This window comes from Ambystoma mexicanum, chromosome 6q (genome assembly GCF_040938575.1).
Source record: "Ambystoma mexicanum isolate Mex_15411 chromosome 6q, UKY_AmexF1_1, whole genome shotgun sequence".
Classification (NCBI taxonomy): Eukaryota; Metazoa; Chordata; class Amphibia; order Caudata; family Ambystomatidae; genus Ambystoma; species Ambystoma mexicanum.
Window position 1 is genome coordinate 1,469,835,218 of NC_090937.1, and position 24,885 is coordinate 1,469,860,102.

The 24,885-nt window shown below is 48.5% G+C and overlaps 1 protein-coding gene across 1 annotated transcript in view; it reads right to left on the reverse strand.

Moving 5' to 3' along the window:
- The window catches only part of IMMT (inner membrane mitochondrial protein), a 946,894-nt gene that overhangs the window by 606,598 nt on the left and 315,411 nt on the right, over positions 1 to 24,885 (reverse strand). Inside the window, exon 7 of the mRNA XM_069632176.1 lies at positions 8,784 to 8,920. Coding sequence (XP_069488277.1) covers positions 8,784 to 8,920 — 137 coding nt within the window. The remainder of the gene's footprint in view (positions 1 to 8,783; positions 8,921 to 24,885) is intronic.

A 24,885-nucleotide genomic window follows, 5' to 3' on the forward strand; every position in this document is an offset into this window, starting at 1 on the left:
TTAGGCTTGAGTTTAAGCGCCTGGAAATGGGTTGGAAGCCCTAAAGGGTACTTTTAAAGAATTAGAATACATACACCATGATTCTATAGCAATTCATAAACATTATTCATATGCAAAGTAAGCAAGTAGAGAAAGTTAAATCTCTTATAATATGTGTTGCTTTCATTGATGTGATGGTAAGATATCCGCATATTAGCTAAGAGGGGGGGGCAAGTAGCAGGTCGGCCGGCATCGGAATAAAGGAGTATATAAGAAGTAGTCAAAAAAGGGGGCAGGATATGCCCCGAGGGGCAGCCTCTCCTATTACACCTCATGTGGGCAATTGGACATTAAGAGTTTTGTCTGAGGGAGAGCTAATTGTATGGCAAACGAAGAACCACACGCATGGAGGAAGAAGTTAAGAGAGGATACGTGAAGTCAGTTAGACAGTACATTTATAGATATTGCTCATAGGAATACAGAAAATTCATGGTCCGTATTGAGGCCATGTGTGACAGTGCGGTATTGGCAGATGAGCCGCGCTTCTAATTGTCTCAATTTGAGAACCAAATTCCCACCTCGTCGTGGTAGCGTAACCTTGGCCATCCCAGCGAATCTAATTTCTGCTTTGTTATCCATTTGATGGACTTGTTGCCAATGTACTGATAATGGATATTTAGAATCTGCTTGGGAAATAGAAGCCAAGTGCTCTCTGATTCTAATTTTTAATGGCCGGATTGTACTGCCAATGTAGCACTGTCCACATACACAAAGAATACAGTATACACAAAATTTGGTATTGCAATTTATAAAAGAGGTGATTGTATGTGTGCCCAAATGGCCAAATTCGAGCTTGCTTGTTTCATATGCAAAGGTGCATATAGAACATCCCCCACACTTGCGAAATCCACTGATACTCGCTAACTGTAGCCAAGTTGGTTTGTGTTGTGGGTTGGACATAAATGAGGGTGAGAGGATGTTCTTTAGATTATTCGCCTTAGTGTAGATGAAATGTGGCGAGTCATCTACCCAAGGGGTAACGTCTCTGTCCAGTTGGAGGATGCCAGTGTCTCTTGACTATACTATACAGGCTGGAACTTTCTGCATTGTATTTGTATACACCACGATTCTATAGCAATAGCACGTATAAAAAGGCCGAAACCTGCCCACAGATGGAATTGAGGGAGTAGTGACGTACAAAAGTATGTACCGAAGCCCAGGTGGCTGTATCACAGATGTTATGAATAGGAACCCCCCCTCTGTAGGGCAGTAGAGGCAGCCATACCCCTGGAAGAATGGGCCCGTAAGCCAATCGGTGGGTCCTTACCCGCCAAGCGGTAACACTCAGAGATAGCCAAAATAATCCAGTGAGACAAAGTCTGTTTCGTCACAGCTTGTCCCAAACGTTGTCCCAAACGCTTTCCAGCATGACCAATGAAGAGTTGATCGTCCACTCTGACCCGGGACATGTGTGAAATATAAAAGCTTAACGCTCTCCTAGGATCAAGCCTATGGAGCCTCTCCTCTTCCTTACCAGGATGTGGAGGAGGATAAAACGCTGGAAGAACAACCTTCTGGCTTAAATGAAATTCAGACACCAACTTCGGAAGAAAGGAAGGACGAACTCTAAGGACAACCCTGTCCTTATGAAACACAGTGAAGGGTGGCTTAACTGAAAGTGCCTGTAACTCACTCACTCTGTGAGCGGAAGTGACCGCAACCAAAAATACAGTTTTAAGAGTTAGTCTCAAAGGGCACAAATGCAAAGGCTCAAACGGAGCACCCATCAAAAACTTGAGAACAAGATTCAAATCTCAACCAGGCACCAGGAAAGTTGACAGAGGGAACACATTAGTGACCCCTTTCAGAAACTGAGAAATTAAAGGAATTTTAAAATAGGAACACTTCAGACGAGCGCTTAAATATGGACAGCGCCGCCAGGTAACCTTTAACGGTACCCACTTACAGGCCCCTGTGGGCCAAAGAAAGCAAAAAAGACAGAACCATGGGAATGTCACATGCAAAAGGGTCCACATTCTTAACCCTGCACCAGTCGCAGAACTTACGGCAACGGTACAGGGACTTTGTTGCTGGCTGTCTGGCCGAGATCAACACCTCCATCACGTCTTCAGGGAGGTCCCAATCCATATACCTCAACCTTTCAGAAACCAAGCGTGAAGGTTGAGGGATCTGACCTCTGGATGGAGAACCTGACCCCCCTCCCGTGAGAGCAGATTGTCTCTGTAGGGAAGACGACGTGGAGGGCAGATGGACAAGTCGAGAAGGTCTGGGTACCACGTCCTCCGGGCCCACGCCGGAGCAATGAGGATCATCCGGGAACCGAACCTCCGTAACCTCTGCAGTACTTGCGGGATGACAGGGACTGGAGGAATCGCGTACAGCAGTGGGCTCATTTTGGAGGAAATTCCCACGAGCAGAACCTCTCGCACTTCCGGTTGACACTGGAGGCGAAGAGATCCACTTGAGGTGTCCAACCACATGGCAAAGATCTCCAGGAGAATCTCCTGAGCCAAATCCCACTCGTGAGAGATCGCGCTCTGCCTGCTCAGAGCGTCCGCCGTCTCGTTTTCGTCTCCGGCCAGATGAACTGCCGAGATTGAAACTTCCTGCTGGATTGCCCAGAACCAGAGCTGCACCGCCTCCCTGCACAGAGGAAGTGACCCTGCCCCCCCCCCCGTTTGTTGAGGAAGGGCATGGCCACCATGTTGTTCGTCAGGATCAGGACATTCTTCCCTCGCACAATCGGCAGAAAAGCCTACAGGGCTAGCCTGACGGCCCTCAGCTCCAACAGATTGATATGGAGTCTGGACTCCGGCGGAGACCAACGACCGCTGACTGTCAACTCATTGGAATGAGCTCCCCATCCCGTGAGGGATGCGTCCGTCACGATCGTCACCTCCGGCCAGGACAACCAAAATGGAGCCCCCTTCATCTGATGGTCTTCGACGGCCCACCACAGAATGTCCTGGGCGACCGAGAACGGCACCTGAATAGGGTCCGACATCCTGACGGAGGACAGACCACCGGAGCTTGAGTGCCCATTGCAAAGATCTCATCCGTAACCTGGCCTCTGACACCAGAAGAATGCAGGATGCCATGAGGCCGAGCAATCTCAAGAACTCGAACGCTGGGAGAGTCTGGGCAAGCTGAAACTTGTGCACCATCTGTTGAATGTGATGAGCCCTCACCTGGGGAGGAAAACACTGCCCCAAGGACGTGTCGAGCACTGCTCCGATGCACTGGAGCCTCCGAGTTGGTGTCAAATGGGACTTCTTTAAGTTGAGGGAGAAGCCCAGCTTGAGGAGGGAGTGGCAGGTGACCGACAGATTATCCAGGACTTCCTCAGGAGAGCGCGCCCTGATCCACCAATCGTCCAGGTAGGGGTAGACGTGAATCCCCCCCTAGTGCGCTGCCACCACTACCATGAGCTTAGTGAAGACCCTCGGGGCGGAGGTCAATCCGAACGGCAGGACCCGAAACTGAAAATGCGAGTCGCCAACCGCGAACCTCAGGTACTTCTTGTGCTTTGGATGCATCGGCACATGAAAATAAGCGTCCTTGAGGTCACAAGACACCAACCAGTCCTGGAGGACTTGAGAGAGAGTAACCATCTTGAACTTGTCCTTCCTGAGGAGTTTGTTCAAACCGCGCAAGTCCATGATGGGTCTCAATCCCCCGTCTTTCTTGGAAATCAAAAAATAAGGGGAATACCATCCGTTGTTCCTCTCCGCTACAGGCACCAGTTCTATGGCGCCTTTCTCCAGCAGGGATTGAATTTCCTGCGCAAGGAGCGGATCTGGACACTTCAGAGATTCCCCGGTGGATTGTCTTGAGGCCTCTGCCGGAAAGGAAGACAGTAGCCGTGGGTTATGATCTCCAGAACCCATACATTTGAAGTAATGGCGCGCCACTCTGCAAGTTGCTGCGCCAGCCTTCCCCCCCCCAACCAGCGAACCATGGGACATGGCCTCATGACTGAGCTGAAGCGGCATTGCCCGAGGGCAAAGAGGAAACAGCCCGAGCGGCCTTGGCACCTCGAGTACCTTGTTTTCCACCTCTGCACTCCTACAGTGGCCCCTTTGACTGGCAGCTACTCTCGCTTTACCAAAGGACGAGTAATAACGAAAGGAACCTCCCCTCCATTGCTGTCCCCTAGGACGAAAAGGCGGAGGTTGGCGAACTGCAGCGCCCAAAGACTTGGCTGCAGCTTTGGAGGTCTACAACCTCTCAAGCCTCTCGTCAGCCTTGCTGCCAAAAAGATGTTCCCTGTCAAAGGGCATGTTGAGGAGCCGGGCCTGCACATCAGGAGTAAACCCTGACTTCCGCAACCACGCAAACCTGCGTATCACGGTGCTCGCCGCCATGGACCGGCTGATGCAATCTGCCATGTACAAGCCCGACTGAACGGCCTCACACATGGCGTCCTTACCATCCTGAACCATGGCAAGGAAACCATCCCGTTCATCCCCTTCGGGAATATGTTCAGCCGCTAAGGAAACAGTTCCACAGAGTGTGCGTGAAACGTGACAAGGCACATACGGAGTTGGCCACTTGAAGCGCCATACCACCTGAAGAAAACACTTTCTTCGCACAGCCGTCAAAGCGCTTGTCGTCCCTATCAGGAGGGATGGTAGGATACAACGCCTGCTTTGCCGGGGCCGTAGCCGCCTGCACCACCAAACTCTCCAGAGTGGGGTGCTTGGTCAAGTAGCATGGGTCGCTACTGGCTGGGCGGTATTTTCATGGCAAAGACTTGGCCACTCCCAGGAGAGACTCCGGAGCAGTCCAAGCCGCCGCCCTTCTCTGTAGAGCCATATGGAACGGCAGTACCGGGTCAGTTGGTGGACCTTGATCGAGGATATCCGTAAGGTCATCCTGAAGAAAATCCCCTGGGGGAGCAGACCATCCCAAGTACTCGGTGACCCTGGACATAAGGCGCCGGTACGAGGAGTCGGCATGAGTGCCAGGCTCAGGCCTACAAAACTCCACCCCCGGAGAGGTGTCCAGCCCACTGGCATCGTGCAGGGATTGCCGCAGGTCTTCAATTTGGCTATGGCCCGAGAAAATCTCGTCCGGAACCATGCCATCATCAGAGCCCTCATCCACCTCCGAAATAAACTCAAGCTGGTGGAAAGCAGGCACAGAATGCGTAACAAAGCCATGCTTGGCCTTTGCCAGAGCCTTTCTAGGCAGTTCCCCCGAGCCCCGGGGAAACCCTGTTGAAACAGCCGCAAAAGGCGTCGATTGAATCGGCGTTGACGCTGAACGCGGCGCAGACAGCATCAATGGTGCTGACAGTCCGAGGCTGGGGCCCTGAGCGTGTCCCTCGACAGCCGAGGTGCCAATGGCATCGACGACTTCTTCAAAGGCAGAGCCTCGAAAGAGTCCGTTGACGACCTCGGCACCACCAGAGTCAACGTCTACCTTGTAGATACCACAGGTTCACACGGTCTCAAGCGCGGTGAGGACCGAGACCTGGAACGGGCATGCCGAGAACGATTCCCCTTGTCCGAGCGGGACCTCTCCCGCGAATCGGGACGAGCACCCGAGCCCGTAGGCATGAGAGCGGTGTCTCTCGACCGATCACGACCAACCCCACTCAGAGACGCGGACAGACCAGTGCCCTGCTATTCGAGAATCGCCAACATTTTATTCCCGAAGTAAGCCCATTCCTCCAGCGCTGCATGCTTGGTGGGGTAAGCGACCCGCCAACGGGCGGAGTCCTCGGAAGAGGACGGGGAAGGCGACCGATGACGGCGCTTCCAGGAGTGCCTCGAAGAGGCAAAGGAGTGGCGAGACCGACTCCGGGACCGAGACCCACTGGACTTCCGACGACGACACAGAGAGACGCCTCTCGAATCATCTGTCGAAAGCCCCGCAGACCTCGACTTCCATGGCTTAGACACCTTACCTACCGATAACTTCCTCTTGCGCTCCCGCAAGGCTTTAGATGTGAGCAACTGGCAGTCAGGCTTTAGACGTGAGCGACTGGCAGTCCACAGTCATCCGTGTCATGGGACTCCCCGAGGCACCAGAGGCAGGCGTCGTGCGAGTCCGTAACCAACATCTTGGACCCACAGTCCCCGCACTTCTTAAAGCCCGGACGCGGTGTGGAAGACGAGGTAGACCTCTTCACGAAGAAAGACTTCACAATACGAAACAGGTTCGAAGAACCGAGAAAGAACAGGAACTCCAAAGAGCCGAGGCGCGCCGAGATCTCCGAAGCGAACACGTTCACGGAAAAAACGGAACTGAGGCTACGGGCGTCGTGCGTCCTACTTATAACATCCAGTGACGTCGGCCGTCGGAGGAGGTCCTCGAGGGTGGCGTATTGACGCAGGACGCAGACACTGAAGATTTTCAGAAGCAGCACAGCTGTGGTGATTACTGTCAGATATGGAATACGGAGGACCCAATCCCCTCGAAAACTCCTTTAATGTCAATTTGTAGGATCTGTCACATATGGGAGGGCAGTGCTTCAACACCCACAGCCAAACTGTCTCCCCCTGGCTCAGCTTGCAACCAAAGACTTATTGCCCCTTTCAAGTTTGTCAGTTTGTCCTTCAGAGTGGGTGCTGGAGGAACTCACACTTCTTGGTCAAACACTAGCCCCACTGGCTTTGTTTGTCCCCTCTAATAGTACTGCCTTTTAGTCTGGAAGAACAAATAATTATCACACGCTCAGCCACCTCATATTGTCATTACGGAACAGCTCACTTATAAGTGTGACTTCCAGGGGGAGGCCAGGCATTCAATTGAGAAGTGTCCTGCCTGAGCCAAAATGGTTTTACTGGTATTCCTGAGCCTCTGCCAAGTAGATTGAAGTCTTGTGGGGGAACAACATAATATACATAGCTTTATCAGCCCCCCCTCCCCCACAGCCCACACTGACATTTCTGTGCAAGCAAAAGCCATAATTTCACATTGGCTTTTAAACGTCAGGTTTGCAATTACTGTTGTTCATGGACACTGAAGAGAGACCCTCTGCACTAAGTTCTTTTGATTTGACATGGAGGAAAAAAAACGAAGTTGTTTTCTTTGATTTGCAGTGTTTTAAAAGTCTGCCGTCCACATGAAAGGGAAAACAAAGCTGTGCAGGGTTGCAAGGTGAACTCCTTGTCCCTTATGTGAATGAATAGTCAGACAATTCTGTTTCGATGTGTTGCCTCACTTTCTGGCATCCAGATGAAATAAAATATACACAGGGCTGTTTTTCCAATGCAGCGCATAACTTTGTGGTATTTTAGATGAAAGAACAGCAAACGCAGTGCCGTCTTGAATGTAGTACACAGCTTTGATTTTCAGATACCAGAACAACAAAGGTAGAGCCATTTTTCACTGCAGCACATAACTTGGTTCAGATGAAAGGAACAACAGTTGTATAGCCGTTTTCCCGAGATGCATTGTTCACATGCTTGCCACACATGTGCCAGGAAAACAAAGCACTGCCGTTTTTGGTGAAATGCGGTTTTGAGGTGAAGGGGATTTCTCTTAGGGACAAATGCACACCACATATTGACGAGAGGTCCTGGAGACAAAGTCTTTAAGGTGAACAGGAGGAGAAGTGTGGAAGATCGCCCTCCAACGCGACAACCAATTCTTCAATGCCCTGTGACCGAGAGTGCTGCAAGCCGCGCATGTGTTCCAGCGTGAATGTGGGTCCGAGGCCGGGAACGAGCGGTCGCATGAGGCACATCTTGTGATTCCTCCTGCAGAAGACATGCGCCGGGGGAGGCGAAGCACCGAAGGGAGGTGAATAAGATAGAAAAACAAAACCGCAGTGAGCAAGCAGAAAGTTAAAAGTCTCTGCGCCTAGCTGCCTGGTCTGACATCGTCCGTGCAGAAAAAGGGACCGAGTTGAAGTGCCAGACGGCGGGGCCTCGAGGGGACGTCCTCACGCGCTATGTTAAGGTTAAAGGGGAAGTTCAATTTTTTCACTGCCAAAGATTCTGGTACCGTCACCATGTGTGGGGATGCCCACAAGGATGGAGGAAAGGGGCAGAGACGTACAAGTATGAAAGCTTGTTTTAGCTTAATTTGATTATTTGTAAACACAGCTATGGTTTGAAACGTATTTCAGAAATATTGTAAAAAAATTCAGAACGTGCATTTTTTTTAAAGAAAGATTTCAGTGTGCAAGTCATTCATTTTCTTAAGATAACACACTCAAGAACATTTTGCAAATAGTACTCGTATCCATCAGTGCAAGGGAGATTCTTTTGCAACAGGACCGCATAACATTTATACAGTCTAACAAACAAATGTGTAAATAATTAGCGATAACTTTGAATGAAATTGTGGTGCCCACACAGTTTTTGTTGGACTAAAAACATGACAACTTTGTGTCAAACTTTCATTTCGGACCCCTCACAGAAAGTAGTACCCAAGTATTTACTGCATGCTTACCTATGCATGTAAAATGCACTACATCAATGTGAATGAAAATCTATTGGCTTTGCGAATGATTGTTCTTTGACAGCAGCCATTATTGCCGACTGACACTTGGCACAGTCCATGGACTACAAACATCTTTAAACCCTGCATATGGTTCAGATGCATGCAGCACAAAACACATGAAGCTCACTAATGAATGAAGACTAACTAGAAAATGGGCGGGAAATGGTTAAGAAATGCAAAGGGACCTTTTGCGACAAATTAAAGAAGGAAGCAAGAGAACTTTCAGGTGTTTGAAAGTTGTAAGAACAGTATTAAGAAAAAACATTTGATAGTTCCCTTATGGCACATTAGAATTAATTTCTCACTCAATCGTAGCACAAATTTACCTCAGTTTCATCCATGGCCTCCTTAAGTTTCTGAGCATGGGCAGTGACAGCATGCACTGCAGCATCTTGGGCAGTAATAGCCTGAAGTGTAAAGTGAGCTGTGCGGTTCAGAGCTACTTCCAAATTTGCAACAAGCGCTGTGGAACGAAGCAGCAAACTATTTGTTACAGATTCTTTTATTTATTAACATTTTGAAAAGAGTAATTTATTTATTTCCAGTCATTCTTTTGACAACGGCGTAAGACACATTGCACATACATTTAAAAACAAATACAACAATACAAGATCTGCATATTGTCCAAAGCAAAACAACAAATCCCCCAAAGGTGTTACTTGTTTCTAAATGAACTACAGATGAGCCATCAACATACAATAACCATAAACCAGTCACCACCATGAACTGCTCATGATGCCTCTTAGTGGAGCAGAGTCCCATGGCAAATCAGGCATTCAATTACATTTTTACAGACATCAATAGTGTGTTTTGTGTTATCCTTTAGATTAAATTTGACCTTACTCTAACCATGTGAGGGTACTGTCCATTTTCAGTAGCTGTGTTTCATAAATCCTGTTGAAGTGGGATTACTTAAATGTATCTAATGAGCAATGTTTGGCAGTGGCCAACTTAAAACTGGTTTAGGTTGGTGGTAAACAGTTATGGTTAATTTAGAAACTTCCCAATCTTTCTGAAGCTTAAACCTGTTGCAGCATCACAGGCTATGCACAGTCAGCAAACTAGAGATGTGTTCCAAGTATATACAGTACAAGAAGATAATATTTGAAAATATGTTTAATGCAAATAAATAACTCCTGTGATTCACTATAAATACATTTGAGTACAGATAAGCTGTGCTGGCTTGTTCCTGTTGCTCTTAGATGAGAGGATGTGTGGGGCACGCGACTTCAGCTACAAGTTTCAGAATGACCTATGATAAGCAATATTCATCTTCTGGAGCTTGTGACTATTACATTCACATGGTATCTATATATCAGTGAGCAGTGGCCTTCACCTGGTCAGACACTGGTAGATTATCTATTACATTTCTCAAGATTAATTATATTAACGATATCACATTTAAAAAGGGTATGACATGCACAACTTACTGTAATAGCATTTCGGATGATTGTATCTTCTTAGAATCACATGCTGTGCATATACTTCGACATCTAGTGGTAATCGCGGAGTATTGCATCTCGTCTTTCGAGGATCGAAAGGGGACGTCGAAAGGTGTGCCAGTAACACTATCCCCAAGATGACGTGTGGTGGAGGAAAAGTGGGCGCGGATGTGAACCTAAGCAGATACAATCATCAGAAATGCTATTATGGTAAGTAATGCATGTCTTCTGATGCTTGTGGATATGCTTAGAATCACATGCTGGGCACAGACTAGCGAGCAGTACCTGGAGTTGGTGGAAGTGAGAAGGAACAGTAGTGAAGAGATGTCTTGGTACCGCTTTTCCCACCTGAGAATCTGACCTAGACTGAGTATCTAGACAGTAGTGTTTTGTAAAGGTGTGTACAGAACTCCAGGTTGCAAATGGACTTGAGAGGGACATTCGCAATGAATGCTATGGAAGCTCCAGTGCCCAGAGTAGTGCGCTCTAGACTTGAAGGGCCGATCTCTCTTGGCAGGAGTGTAGCAGAGTGTGATGCAATTGACAATCCACTTAGAGATGGCTGATTTAGAGACAGGGTCCCCCTTCTCTACCAGCCGCCACAGACGAAAAATTGGTTGGTCTTTCTTAGTGGTCTAGTCTTTTCCAGTTAATATATGACTGCCCTGCGCACATCCAGTGTGTGTAGGCTTCTTTCAGCCACGTTAGTAGGGTTCTGGAAAAAGGTGGGTAGTTCTATTGATTGGTTCACATGGAACTGCGAAATTAATTTGGGCGCAAACCGTGAGTGCGCAGAACCACCTTGTTCTTGTGGATAGTGACAAATGGGTCTAGAACCGAAAGGGCCTGTAGTTCACCAACTCTTCTTATAGAAGTGACTGCCGCCAGGAAGGAGGTCTTGTAAGGGAGTGCTTTAAGGCAAGCCTTATGCATCAGTTCAAAGGGAGACCCCGTAAGTCTAGTTAGTACCACATTTTGGTCCCATCCGGGAGCTGGATTTGAAATGGGGGGATGAAGTCTTAACCCCTTCCATAAAAGCCTTGATTACTGGGATTTTCCACCACAAAACCTTGCTCTGGGACGTGGTGCATGATGAAAGTACGGCTAAGTGGACTTTGAGGGAATTAAAAACCAGACCCGAGTACAGTAGATGGGTCAGGTATAATACAAAGTGTAGGCGAGCAGTCTATAGGATTGATGCTCTTAGAATTACACCAGATGACGAAGCGTATCTATTTGTTGGAGTAGCAATGTTTGTTGTTAGGCTTTCTTGCTTCTTTAAGTATGTCCATGCATCTCTGAGGAATTTGAAGGTGCCCGAACTCTGACTTCTGGAGCCAGGAGAGTTTGCAGACATGGATTTAGTGTTTCCACCTTGTCCTGCAATAGCATGTTGTATGAGCAACGTAGTTTCATTGGAGGGGAGATTGTCCACTCCATCCGATGGGAGAACTAGGGTTGGCGGACGCACACAGGGGCCAGCATTATCATTGTGACTGGTTCCTGGTGCATCTTGTGCTCTATCTTGTTGAGTAGGGGAGTCGGGTCGGGGGTGAGGAAGCGTAAACACATTTCCCCCGACCATGTTATCCACAGACCGTTCCCCTCAGCGGTTCTGATGGTACCTGAAGGCGTAATCTGTACATTGCGAGTTCCCCAGGGTTGTGAACAAGTCGATCTCTGGGATGCCCCAATCTGCAAAAACGTTGAAGACTATGTCTTTGTGTAGTCGCCATTCGTACTCTGTGGGTAGCGGGAAGTCTCTGCTGAGTACGTCCGCCAGAAAATTGAGTTCCCCTGGAACATGTTGAGACAGGAGGAACAGCTTTCGTCTGAGAGCCCACTTCCATATGCTCTGGGACAGTGTGGATAACCCTGGAGAGCGAGTGCCCCCTTGCTTGTTCAGGTAATACATGGCTGTGGTACTGTCTGTGAGGACTAGTACTGTCTTCCCCTGTAACTGTGTCTGAAAGGTCTTTAGGGCTTGAATACTGCTAAGAGCTCCAACAGATTTATGTGGTGGGGTGCAACTGCTACGGACCAAACAGCGCGCCGTTTGTTGGAGGAGGTGAGCCCACCACCCCGTAAGAAATGTGTCAGTTGAGAGTGGCTTCTACTGCAGGGGGTGGAGAAGGACTTTCCCCTTGAAGAGGTTTTCCCTCGACCACCACTGCAGAGAGAACAAGGACTGCCGAGACAACCACTAGATCGTGCCATTGTCGGCTGGCCTGACACCATTGGCTGCTGAGCCACTCTTGCATGGGGCGCATGCACAATCGTGTGTGTGGGACTAAAATGCAGGAGGCCATCATTCCTAACCGTCGCATGGCTTTGCGTACTGTCAACTCTCGACTTGCTACATATGGAGGGATCTGAAACAGCAGGTTTTGAACCCTTTCGTTGAAGGGGAAGACGAGGCCATCTTCTGTCCGAATCAGAGCCCCCAGAAATCGTTTGACCTGGTTGGGGGTCTAGGTTGGACCGCTTCTCGTTTATTGAGAATCCCAGACTGAAGAGTAGATCTATCGTCTTTTGGGTATTTGAAAGGCATGTTTCGTACGAGTCCCCTGTTATTAGCCAGTCGCCGAGGTACAATATTATATATGATATGGAACTTATTACACGCCTATACACAAGTGTTTCAAGGCGCGACGATGCAAGGGCGGGGGAACAAAGGGAGGACAGACGATCCTACTAGGTCAGGTGTCATTCAGATCACGCAAGTGCATGGGATGGAGGAAGGGGGAAAGTTCAGGGGAAAGGGTGAAGGGACAGTGCAGTACATGGGCATAGAATAATAACAATAAGTAAAGTAACGGCCAGCAGGTGGCAAGTGCGAAGGTAAGTGCAGACATCAGGTGTCAAGTGCTGGTAGTGGGCCTGTAGGGATACAGAAACAGTCCTCAAGTGCAGGGCTTGCCAGGCAGGCAGTGCAGGTGTGTGTGACTGGTGGGAGAGGGACCTGGGCCCGAGAACAGAGGGTGGTCAGGTAACCAGTGCAAATTCAGTTTTAGCCAGGAGGTCAGCAGGCGAGAGGAGGAGAAAAGGCATAAGCAAAGAACTGTTTTGAGGTGTTTCCGGAACCGTAGAGGTTTCTCCTCAAGTGTCAGGGAGGCTGTTCCAGAGGAAGGCCCCAGCCGAAGAAAGATCTACCACCAACTCATTGCTTGGATAAACAACTGACCCTAAGGGAGTTGGAGGCAGAAGAGCGAAGATATTCAGGAAGAGAGAGTTGAAGGTATTGAGGCCCCAGGCGGCCTTCTGGACAACGTAGAGGGTTTTGAACTTGATCCTCGCAGCCACTAGGAGCCAGTGCAGAGATTTCAGTCTTGGAGAGATACAATCCCTGGGCTTGAGGCCAAGGACAAGTCTCGCAGCCCTGTTCTGGATGAGTTGAGGAGGGCGGAGAGTAGAAGCAGGCATATTTAGAAAGAGGCTGTTGCAGTAGTCCAGCCAAGGGAAAACCAGAGCTCTGGAGACAGTGAGCTTCTGGGGGAAGGAGAGGAAAGGAAGAATACCTCTGAGGAGGTGCAGCTGGTAGTGTGACTTCTTAGAGACGTCGGAGATGTGAGGAGAGAAGTAGAGTGTGGAGTCGAAGATGACCCCGAGGGTTTTTAGCCTCAGAGGTAGGAGGGCCAAGGGAGGCCGGCCAGAGAGCGACAGGAGAGGAGGGAGTGGGTGTGCCGAATCTACGTCTTACTGGCATTAAGGCAGAGGTCCTTGGCGGCACACCACTACTGGATAGTAGACAGTCAGAGATGAGAGACGGAGAAGAGGTGGCCGAAAGTAGCCTGAAAATGAGCCGAGTGTCATCCGCATAGCACTGAAAGTTGGGGCAGAGAGCAGCAATGCAGCGGGCAAGAAGTTCCAGGTATAGATTGAACAGCCAAGGAGAGAGGTTAGACCCCTGGGGTACACCACAGGTAGAGAAAAAGATAGCGGAGAGGAAGGACCCAGTTGGACCTGGGAGGGTCGGTCAGAGAGGAAAGAAAGCATTCACGCCAGGGCCTGACCGGTGATACCCAGGTTATCACAGACATTTCAGCAGGATGGCATGGTTGACCGTGTCAAAGGCAGAAGAGATCAAGCAAGATGAGGACATGGGTGTTAGAATCAAGGTTGGAGAGCAGGTCTTCATGGATGTTGAGGAGAGCAGTTTCCGTGCTTATGGCAGCTCTGAAGCCAGATAGTTGGTCATGAAGACAACCAACAGATTCAGTGTAGAGATTAAGCTGGGAGATGGCCAGTTTTTCCTAGGAGTTTGCCCAGGAAGGGAGTGATGGAGATTGGCCGAAAGTTAGCCGGGCAGGAGGAGTCGGCAGAGGGTTTCTTAAGAGGGTTTACAAGGGAATGCTTCAGGGGGGATGGGAAGACGCCAGTGGCGAAGGAGTGGTTGCAGTAGTCCGCCAGGGCAGAAGCCAGGTAGTCTATGTGGTCCTTGATGCTTTTGGAGGATCAGAGGTGAACCTGTTTTGACGAGACTTTCATAGATCGGACTGGTCTTGAAACCTCGCCTGCGGAGAACAGGGGAAAGGCAGAGAAGGAGGAAGGAAAGGTGGCTGCAGAAGGGCTAGAGGAAGAGCATGGAGTGGAGGGAGGAGAGAGAGGACAGGATGTCCTGAGTTTTAGAGATGAAGTGAGTCGATGGGCCAGTTCCTTGCAGATTTTAAAGAGTTCAGCCGAGTTGTTGCATGCCGCAGAGATACAGGCTTGGAGAAGAGCTCTCTTCTTGGTGAGGACAGAGGCGTCATTGTCTTTGGAGCAGGCGGCAGGCCAGTTTGTCAGAGAATGTACATGAAGCCTGCCATTTTCTCTCGCCCACCCTGCACTTGCGTTTAAGGGGGACGAGTCGAACCAGGAGTTGCACTTCGCTTTGAGCTTCAGGTGGATTCTCATGACGGGAGCAAGAATATTCATGACAGGGGTAAGGATAAACTGGGATGGATTGCCTGCTCAAGTGAGCCAATACTACTGCCAGCACCTTTGTAAATACCCTTTGGGCTGAGGCTATGCCGAAAGGAAGGACCTTGAACTGATAGTGCTTGTTCTCTATCATGAACCTCAGGTATTTTCTGTGCGCTGCAACATCGAAATATGAAAGTATGCATCTTTCATGTCCAATGTTGCCATGTAATCCCCCTGTGCTAGTAGAGGGATTAACTCTTGCAATGTTATCATTCAAAACCTTTGTGGTTTGTGAAATTTGTTCGCTGGGCGCAAGTCTAGCACAGAGCACATGGTGAGATCCTTTTTGGGTACAAGGAAGTACACTGAATAGATACCCTAGTTTACCTTTAGAACGGGGACGACTGTTTGCACCCTTTTCCTGCAGGATCTCAACCTCTTGCAGTAGGATCTTCAGATGTTCTTGGTGACAAACGCCTGGTCCTCGGGGGTCAGTATCGAGATGGTCACCTGCACTTGATACAGTAACCGTGGGCGACTGTCTTGAGCATCCACTGGTCTGTGGTAATTTCCTCCCATGCGTGGAAGAATTATGTTATCCGTCCCCCAACCGGGGAGGCATGGGATGGGACCCCGCTATGCGAGTCATATCTGATTGGAGGCTGGGGAGCCTCTAGGGGTGGTTCTTCTACCCCTTCCATTTTCCACAGCCTGTCCTCTAGACAGATATTGATTTGAGGCAGCTGACCTCTGTCCTGAGGACCATGCCTTTCCTGACCCGTACTGATTGTGAGGGGAACAAGGAGAAAGATTGTCAGCGAAAGGAGCAGCAACAGCTTCCACCTCGCTGCTGAAAAGGCCTTTGAGTTAGCTGGAGACTTCATAGGCTCATGTTCGTTCTTCGCAGTTTCTAGTGCCTTACCTACCGCTGTACCAAACAGGTTAGATTCCTCCACCTGTTTGTTAATGAGGGACGCTTGAGTTTCTGGCTTGAATCCTGAGTTTTTCAAACAATCATGCCTCTTCAGTAGGGTACCTTGGGCCAGAGGTCTTCCCGTTGTCTCTGCAGCATCTACAGTGTTTCTAAGAATATTATGATTCACTTGCCTGCCCTCCGGCATAATCGCCAGCAGGCCTGACGGTGTAGGCTGAGGGACCTCTTGCAGGCCTTCTTCAAGAATGTTCCACTGAACGTCGAAGTAGATGGCCAACAACGTAGTAATGTTGGGAATTCTGGTGGAATAAGCTGCCGCAGTTGTGACATGCTCCCCCAGGGCATACCACTTTTTGCAGTCCTTGTCCGGTGGGGCTTTGCCCGTGGACAAGGGTACTCCTGCTCTTTTCCTAGTTGTAGTCACCACTGGTGAATCTGGTGTAGCATGTCCCTGAATGTAGAGCGGGTCTGTAGGTGAGGGGCAAATGTTTCTCGACCCGTGGATTCACAGCTCGTTTGCGATGATGTTAGCAAAGAAGGGGTGATACAGCGTTTAATGGAGCTCAGTAAAGGTATAGCCTGGCTTGCTGGTGGTTTCTCCTTCACAATATCTTCCACAAAGTTGGCGTCTATCACTGCTTCTTGTGTGGCAATCGGAAAATGCTCTGCAACCTTCTTCAGAATGGCATTAAATGCCATTTGGTCATCTATGGGAGATGCCTGTCTGATAGGAGAAGCGGGAGGATGCATGCACAATGTGTCTGAATTGGGTGTATTGGTTGGTGACAGCCATGGTGCATTATCTACTGGCTGTTAATCCTCCCAATCTGGGGCCTGGTCAATAGGGCCCTCAAAAGGGATCATCTTCCTGTGTACAAGGGTCCTGAGGAACCTCTTCTTGTTCCGTCAGGTCAAACACCTCCTCATGAAGATGGCAGGAGATCCTTTGAAATTTAGATACAGTAGGGTATAGGTCTTCCTCACAAGGCCTTTTAAGCGAGGTAAACCTTTCTGAAAAGTCCATATATTTCGACAGTCAACTCATACAACCCTCAAACCTCTCTCTGGTCCATAAGGATGAGCCAGAGGGGTCTAGAGTGGGTGGGTTGGGTGGGAAGGGCTCCTCTTGGGGATCTGAGTGTTTAGACTGTTCAGCTTTATCTGAGAGAGTCTTAGCCAGGGGCTTCGGACCTTCAGAATAGTCTTCCTGCCTTTCTCGGCATGTGGATATGTGTCTCTCGACCTGTCTTTAGGCTCATCAGCCGCCAAAATAATCTTCACGAGACGCTCGCGCATGTTCGGCGTATCTGGGAAAGATTTAGATTGTTCTAGAAGCTTCGCTGTAGTTTTTGATCTTGCCGAAATCTTCTGCATCGGCGTGCTCTTAGGAGGCGTCTCAACGCTCTCATGAATTTTGGTGCTGACACACTCGTCAGTAGAAGGCCCGGACGAATGCCACTTAGGCGGTTGCAAGGAGGGCAGCTGACCCTGTGGATCGGCAGGTTCCGCCGAGGAAATAGACGTACCCACTGGTGTCTTTGACCGTCCAGACTAGGCAGTTGAGTCGGTAGGGGGGTTGTGTGTTTACCTTTTTGAGTATCGTGTGCGTCCCTGTCGCCGGGGTGTGCACTCCCCATAGCCGAACCGGTGGCCTGCCTGCCGGGGCCGGACGACAGAGTGTGGCTGCTCGGAAGATAGGTTGATGGCCTCCGTGCCGGAGCCACGACTGTCACTCAATTCCTCATCACTCAGCACCTGCGAGGGCGCTACCCTCGGCCTGCATCATGGAGTAGGCTGCCCACCGTTTAACTTGCTGTTCTTTTATTGTCTTAGGACGCAAGAGCTGGCAATACGACAGGATGCCTCGTGGTGCTCTCGAGGGAGTTTATTGCACCTCCAGTGCGTGTCCTTCCAGGGGTGCTTGCCTTTACAAGAAGGGCAACATTTAAAAGTTGTCCTGTCCATAACACAGGTGTATAGCAACAGCAGAACCAGAAGGGAAAAGAGAGGGGAGAAGGAAATACATTCTTGAAAAGAAATAGAGCCCCGGACCACACTCTCCCTACTGATATGCCAGCCGGAAGGCCAAGGCCACTCGGTCGACCAGAGAACCAGTCTTCGAAGTCTGGAGTTGTCAACCGAGGTCTTTGGCGGTGGTAGATAAGTAGCCATATATACAACTGGAGGTCGTGGACAAAAATTAATTTGCAATTTTTATGAGCTCCACATAAGGCGACCAGCTAGCTGGGCAGAAAATCTGAGGGACGAGGGATTTTGGGTACACTACACGTCATGATAGGGATAGTGTTACAGGCACGCCCATGTCGAAGTCCCCATTCGATCCCGAAAGACAAGATGCAATTCTCTGCGATAACCACTAGATATCGGACTATATGCACAGCATGTGATTCTAAGCAGATCCACAAGCATCATAAACACATTTTCCATAAAAGAATGCACTTAACATTCAGCAAGTTGCTGTTTCGATCAAATGCGAATTACACTAGTTTGGGGTAAAATATTACAAAAACAATTTAAAGCACATAACAGACATTTAATATGACTTTGCTAGAGTCCCAAAATGTACATATTACTGATCACAATCTGGCTGAAACATAAAATGTTCTTGGTGAAGTATACTCAACAGGAATTTAACAGCAGATTTTATATTAAGTGCTTTAATTACCAAAGATTCAAATGTTGCCTCTGCATCGGAAGCAGACAGCATATAAAAAGCAATCAAACCTTTTCACATCCCAGAAAAGCCTAAACAGGTTAATAAAAAATGAAGTCTTACGGTAGCACACAGGGACCACAAAACACAGAACTGCTTCATCTAGGAAAATATCTAAATCATATTCTGTGCTCCTGGTCCATAGTTCCCTTCCCTCTATATTTAGGAGTTTGGGGACAGGACCAAACCGGATTATAAAAAACCGTGTTTCCCTGTTAAATAATGCAAACATAGGTTGGGCAGGATGTGCATGAGCATGGCCATACCCTTGGCCCCTTCCTTGCTTCCACCCCACTCTCCTGCCGAGGGGGCCAGGAAGATTAACTGCATTTTAGTGGGGCGAGGGAGGCAGCTGTATGGAAAAAAGTAGACTACTGAATAGGAAAGAGTGAGTACACTAGTCACTAAAGTGAATAAAATGTATTTTCTCCATCATCCCATACCTTTTCCTTCATACTTATGGGAGAGTCTGTGGCATTATTCTTCCCTAAACTGAACAAAGTAAAGGTTTGTGGGTGCTGCATGCCTGAACTGGGCATCACACATGGTGCCGGTGTCAAGCGAATAGTGTTTGCAAAAGGCCAATGAAGATAATAAAGTTGCTGCCTTACAATCTGCTTCCCACGGGACATGCCGGTGGAATGCAGCCGCCATGGCCTATTGATTGTGATAGATGGGCATGAAGCCCCTTTGGAGGAACTGTGTTCCGTAATTTACAGCAGTACACAAAATAATTCCAGCAATTGCCACTCTGGCTGCTTGTTCATCTTGATGCAGGCCTCCAAAGGAACCGGGCCTCTAGTCTTCCCCAGATAGAACTGGAGAGCTCTCCAAACATTGACAGAGCAGAACTGTCTCTGAATGAGGATTTGAGACGATTAATGACAAGATTGTTTCCTGGTTAATATGAGAATCGGAAACACTTTTCGGGGAGGAGAAACTACTGATGGGTTCTTATTATAAACTTGCCTTAAGAGCCCGAAACTTGCTAATCCTCTGAATAAAGATGATGCCCATTCGTCTACGAAAACTATGAGGTATCAAGGAGGAATAAGCCTTCTCTGCTATAGAAAGAGGTGAAAGTGACCATAGAAGAACAAGTTACTTACCAACTGGTAACATTCTTTCGATTGGATGTTCCTCCAACGTAACTTGTTCTTCGAGTGGATTGTGTCCTCCAACGTATTCCTCCTCTTAGATAGACTCCCAAAGCAGTATGGACAATTCCTCTGGAGGAGGGGGTAGATTTTTCGATACTCTTAGATGGCTGAGTATAGTACTGCTTTTCCAAAAGTTAGCTCCCTAGACTGGGAAGCATCCAGGTTATAGAATTTTGAGAAGGAGTGTAACGAACATCAAGTTGCTGCATCGCCAATGGATCTTATTGGAACACCTCTTTGAAGGGCCGTGGAGGAGGCGATGCCTCTGGTGGAATGAGCCCTTAACCCTTCCGGAGGGTCTTTTTGAGCTAGTCTGTAGCATTCTGAAATGCAAAGCACAATCCAGCGTGAAATTGTCTGTTTTGTCACCGATTGACCCCGTTTCCTTCCTGTGTAACCTATAAACAGCCGATTGTCCACTCTAAGTCTAGAGATGTAAAAGCTTAAAGCTCTTTTCGGATCCAACCTGTGTAATCTTTCCTCCTCCTTCGAAGGATGGGGTGGAGGATAGAATGCGGGTAAGACAATTTTCTGACTTAAATGAAAATCAGATACTACTTTCAGTAAAAATGATGGTTTTACCCTCAACACAACTCTGTCCTTATGGAACACAGTATAGGGTGGCCCAGAAGCCAGTGCCTGCAATTCGCTCAATCTTCTTGCTGATGTTAGAGCAACCAAGAAGGCTGTTTTCCACGTTAGTAATCTTAATGGACAAGTGTGCATAGGCTCAAAAGGAGCACACATTAAGAATTTTAGGACTAAATTTAGATCCCAGATCGGTACTTGAAATGGGTGAGGAGGAAACACATTAGCGAGTCCTTTTAAGAATTGTATTATCAAAGGAATTTTGAAGGAGGAGCATTCTTCCGATGAGCGCTTGAAAATGGAAAGTGCTGCAAGGTAACCTTTTATTGTTCCAATATTCAGACCTATATGTGCTAGGGTCAGACGGAAAGATAATACTTCCTGAATAGAACATAGAAAAAGGATCGACATTCTTTTCTCTGCACCAGTTGCAAAACTTTTTACAACGGCATAGAGACTTTGTTGCTGGCCTTCTTGCCGAAAGCAACATCTCCATAACGTCATCTGGAAGGTTCCAATCCCTGTAGCTCAGCCTTTCAGATACCAAGCACGAAGGTTGAGCGTTTTGACCTCTGGATGGATAACCGGACCTTCCATTTGAGAGAGAAGGTTCTCTCTCTGAGGAAGACATACTGGAGGACAGATGGACAGGTCTAGAAGGTCCGGGTACCACGTTCTCCTGGCCCAATCCGGGGCAATTAGGATCATGCGGCTCCGAAACCACCTAAGCCTCATGATGACCTGAGGAATGACGGGAATCGGAGGGACCGCGTACAATAGTGGGAAATTCCACTCCACCACGAACGCGTCCCCCATGGCTCCTCTCGGGCGATTGAGCAATACCTTTCGCATTTTCGGTTGATTCCGGTTGCAAACATGTCTACTTGAGGGGTTCCCCAAAGGGCGAAGATCTCTTGAATGACTTCCTGAGCCAGTTCCCATTAGTGGGATACCGTGCTCTGCCTGCTCAGAGCATCTGCCGTCATATTCTCTTCCCCGGCTAGATGAATTGCTGTTAAAGAGATTCCCTCCTGAATCACCCAATACCAGAGCTGCATTGCCTCTCTGCACAGGGGTAGTGACCCCACACCTCCTCTTTTGTTTAGGTAGTGCATGGCCACTGTGATGTCCGTCATTATCAGGACATTCTTTCCCCTGACAGATGGCAGGAAGGCCTTCAGCGCTAGTCTGATTGCCCTCAGCTCTAAAAGGTTGATATGTAGTTTGGACTCCGATGGAGACCAAAGACCGCTGATTTTCAAATCGTTGGCATGAGCTCCCCACCCCAGGAGTGAGGCGTCCGACACTATTGTGATCTCCGGCCATGGTTGCCAAAATGGTTCTCCTTTTAGGATGTTCTCTGTACAGGTCCACCATAGAAGGTCTTGTCTGACCTTGTTCAGAATCTGAAGAAAATCTGTCATTTGACCCGAGAACTGGGACCACTGAGTCTTTAGGGCCCATTGAAGGGATCTCATCCTCAAGCGTGCCTCTGGCACCAGAAAAATGCAGGATGCCATGAGGCCGAGCAACCTTAAAAAGTCGTAAGCCTGGAGATTTTGGGCATTTTGGAATTTGGAAACCATCTGAAGAATGTCTTGAGCCCTCGACTTGGGAGGCGAGCTCTTTCCCAAGGACGTGTCTAATACAGCTCCTATGTACTGAAGCTGTTGGGAAGGTGTCATCTGTGACTTCTTGAAATTGAGGGAGAAGCCCAGTTTGCAGAGGAAGTGGCAGGTACTTTCAGATGATCCAGTGCTTGTTCGGCAGAGCGCGCTCTGATCAACCAATCGTCCAGGTAGGGGTAGACATGAATCTCCCCCTATTCTGAGGTGCGCTGCCACCACTACCATTAACTTGGTGAAGACCCTTGGCCGGTGGTCAACCAGAATGGCATGACTCGAAACAAATTGTGTGAGTCGCCAACTACGAACCTCTGGTATTTTCTCTGTTTGAGATGAATCGGCACATGAAAATAAGCATCCTGGTGGTCCAATGACACCAACCAGTCCTGGAGTTGAAGGGCCTGAAGAATCTGAGAAAGGGTAACCATCTCGAACTTGTCCTTCCTGAGGAACTAGTTCAAGTTTCTTAAGTCCAAGATGGGTCTCAGTCCTCCGTCCTTTTTGGGGATAAAAAAATACGGGGAGTACCAACACTTGTTCCTCTCCGCTGCAGGTACTGGTTCAATAGCACCTTTCTCCAGCAGGGTTAGAAATTCCTGCTGTAGGAGCGGGTTTGAAAGTTTCAACGGTCTCTCCCGGGTGGATTGCTTTGAGGTTGCTTTAGAAAAGGAAGGCAATAGCCTTGGGCTATTATTTCTAAAGCCCAAACATCTGAAGTAATGGCTCGCCATTCTTGCAGATGCTGCGACAGCTTGCCTCCTACAGGTGTTTTGTGGTGTAAGTCCTCAAAGTGGTTTTGTGGCGGATGGTGCAACTGCTGATGGCAAAGAGGCTGCAGCTGGAGTTGGCTTAGCGCGTCTTCCTCTTCCACCACGAGTGGCCTTTCTTTGGCCCCTCTGACTGGCCATTCCTCTCGTCTTCCCGTATGAGGTGTAATAACGATAGGATCGTCCCCGCCATGAATGCCCTTGTGCACGAAAAGGCTGAGGTTGCCTAATAGCAGCTCCTAAGGATTTTGCCGCTGCTTTTGAGGTCTGCAACCTCTCAAGGCGCTCGGCAGCCTTGCTGCCAAAAAGGTGAGACCCGTCAAAAGGCATGTTCAGGAGGCGGTTCTGTACGTCCGGTGCAAAACCCGACTTCCGTAACCACGCAAACCTGCGCATTACTGTGCTAGTGCACATGGACCTGCTTACACTATCCGCAGTGTCCAATCCAGATTGAAGGGATTCCTGCATGGCCTCCTTTCTATCTCTAACGATGGCTAGGAAACCTTCCCTTTCTTCCCCGTCTGGTATGTGGTCCGCCGCCATTTCAATGCACTCCCATAGTATGTACGAAAATGTTGCCAAGGCACATGTGGAGTTGGCAGATTTTAATGCCATGCTCCCGGCTGAAAATACCTTCCGTGCCCAACCATCCACACGCTTATCGTCCCTGTCTGGAGGGATAGACGCGTACGCAAGTTTGTTGGAAGCTGTGGCTGCCTGTATGACCAAACTCTCGGGAGTTGGATGTTTTGACAGATAGCCGGGGTTGCTACTGGCTGGGCGGTATTTTGGAGAGGGATTTATTTACCGGAGGAATAGAATCCGGAGTTTCCCCAATTCTTGGCCACCCTGTTTTGTAAGGCTACATGAAAAGGTAGTACTGGATCTTCAGTGGGACCATGGTCCAATATGTCTGTTAAATCGTCCTGGACGAATTGGGCTGGTGTTCTAGCCCATCTCAAGTAATCTACCACCTTGGTCATTAACTGACGGTAAGATGGACTGGCATACTCTCCTGGATCTGGTCTACCGAATTCATTCTCAGGAGAGGTGTCAATGCCACTTGCATTGTGCAAAGACTCCACCAAATCCCTCATTCTGCTTTCCTCTGAGATCAAGCATTCTGGGACATTTGGGGTGCCATACTCCAATCCAAAAGGTACATTTTCCTCCTCGGATCTCTCCTGTTCCTCAAAAATTGAGGTCAAGGATTTCAAAAACTCCTTCCTAGGGAGAGGCTTGAAAACCTTCTCTGGGAGAGGAGGAGGAAGAGGTGTATTACCAGGCTCTGAAGGAATTACATTTTTAACTTTTTCCTTCTCTTTTTCTGGCTTGTTAGGCAGAAACCTGTGCAGTTCCCTAAGGGACCACTGCAAAAGGCTTAAAACTACAAGTGTTGGCAGTAAAACCAATTGGTAGCAGTCTGTACCACCCAGATTTACGTGGTAGCTGTGGCTGAGCAGCCAGACTTCTCTCAAGAAGAGTTAGACAGTATCCAGAGTATACAAGATAGGTACCAAAATACAGTAGCACAAGCAAACACTGACCAGAGCTTTGGTATCAAGTATAGAATTATTTATTTAAACACACACTTACAAATACTCTAGCACTATTATTATAAGTAAGTTCGACGACACAATCACTATTATCATATGTACAACCCTTATTCCTTATTAGACAAGTCTTAGTTAACACCACTTATTTCCAGACAGAGGTGAGCGCTTAACTAAAGATGGCACTCCAATAAGTTTAATAAAAAGGGAGGGAAAAGGCAGAAATTAGGAACAGCACACAACACAATCCTTCAGAAGCACTTAGCAAGGCAGGAAAGTCAAAGTCTACTTGTGAGCAAAAAGTTCAGAGGCCAGGCTCCCTCTTCGAGAGAGTAGAACAACAGTGCGCCCAAGATCACAAAGTTTAAAAGGCTTGGAGAGTCTTGCAGAGAGTTCAGAAAGGAATCAGTTCAGTTTAGAAAAGTTCAGTTAGCCAGCCAAGGGCCAACCCAAGTGGTAAGTTGAGGCTTTAAGAGTCACCCCACACAGACTGTTGCGAAGGAGGCCAGGCGGACACAGTACCTTTAAAGTGGAGAGGATCCTCCAGCGGGGGCAGTTCTTGGCAGCGGGTGCAAGTCACGGCGTCGTCCAGAGGAAGAGATGATCAACGTGGAGGAAGGCTGAAGGTCGTTGCACTGCCAGGGAAGAAATCAGCCGCGGAGTTCTCCGGTTAAAAGGTATTACCCTTTTATTCGCGGTAGTGGAGAAAACGTGTTATCC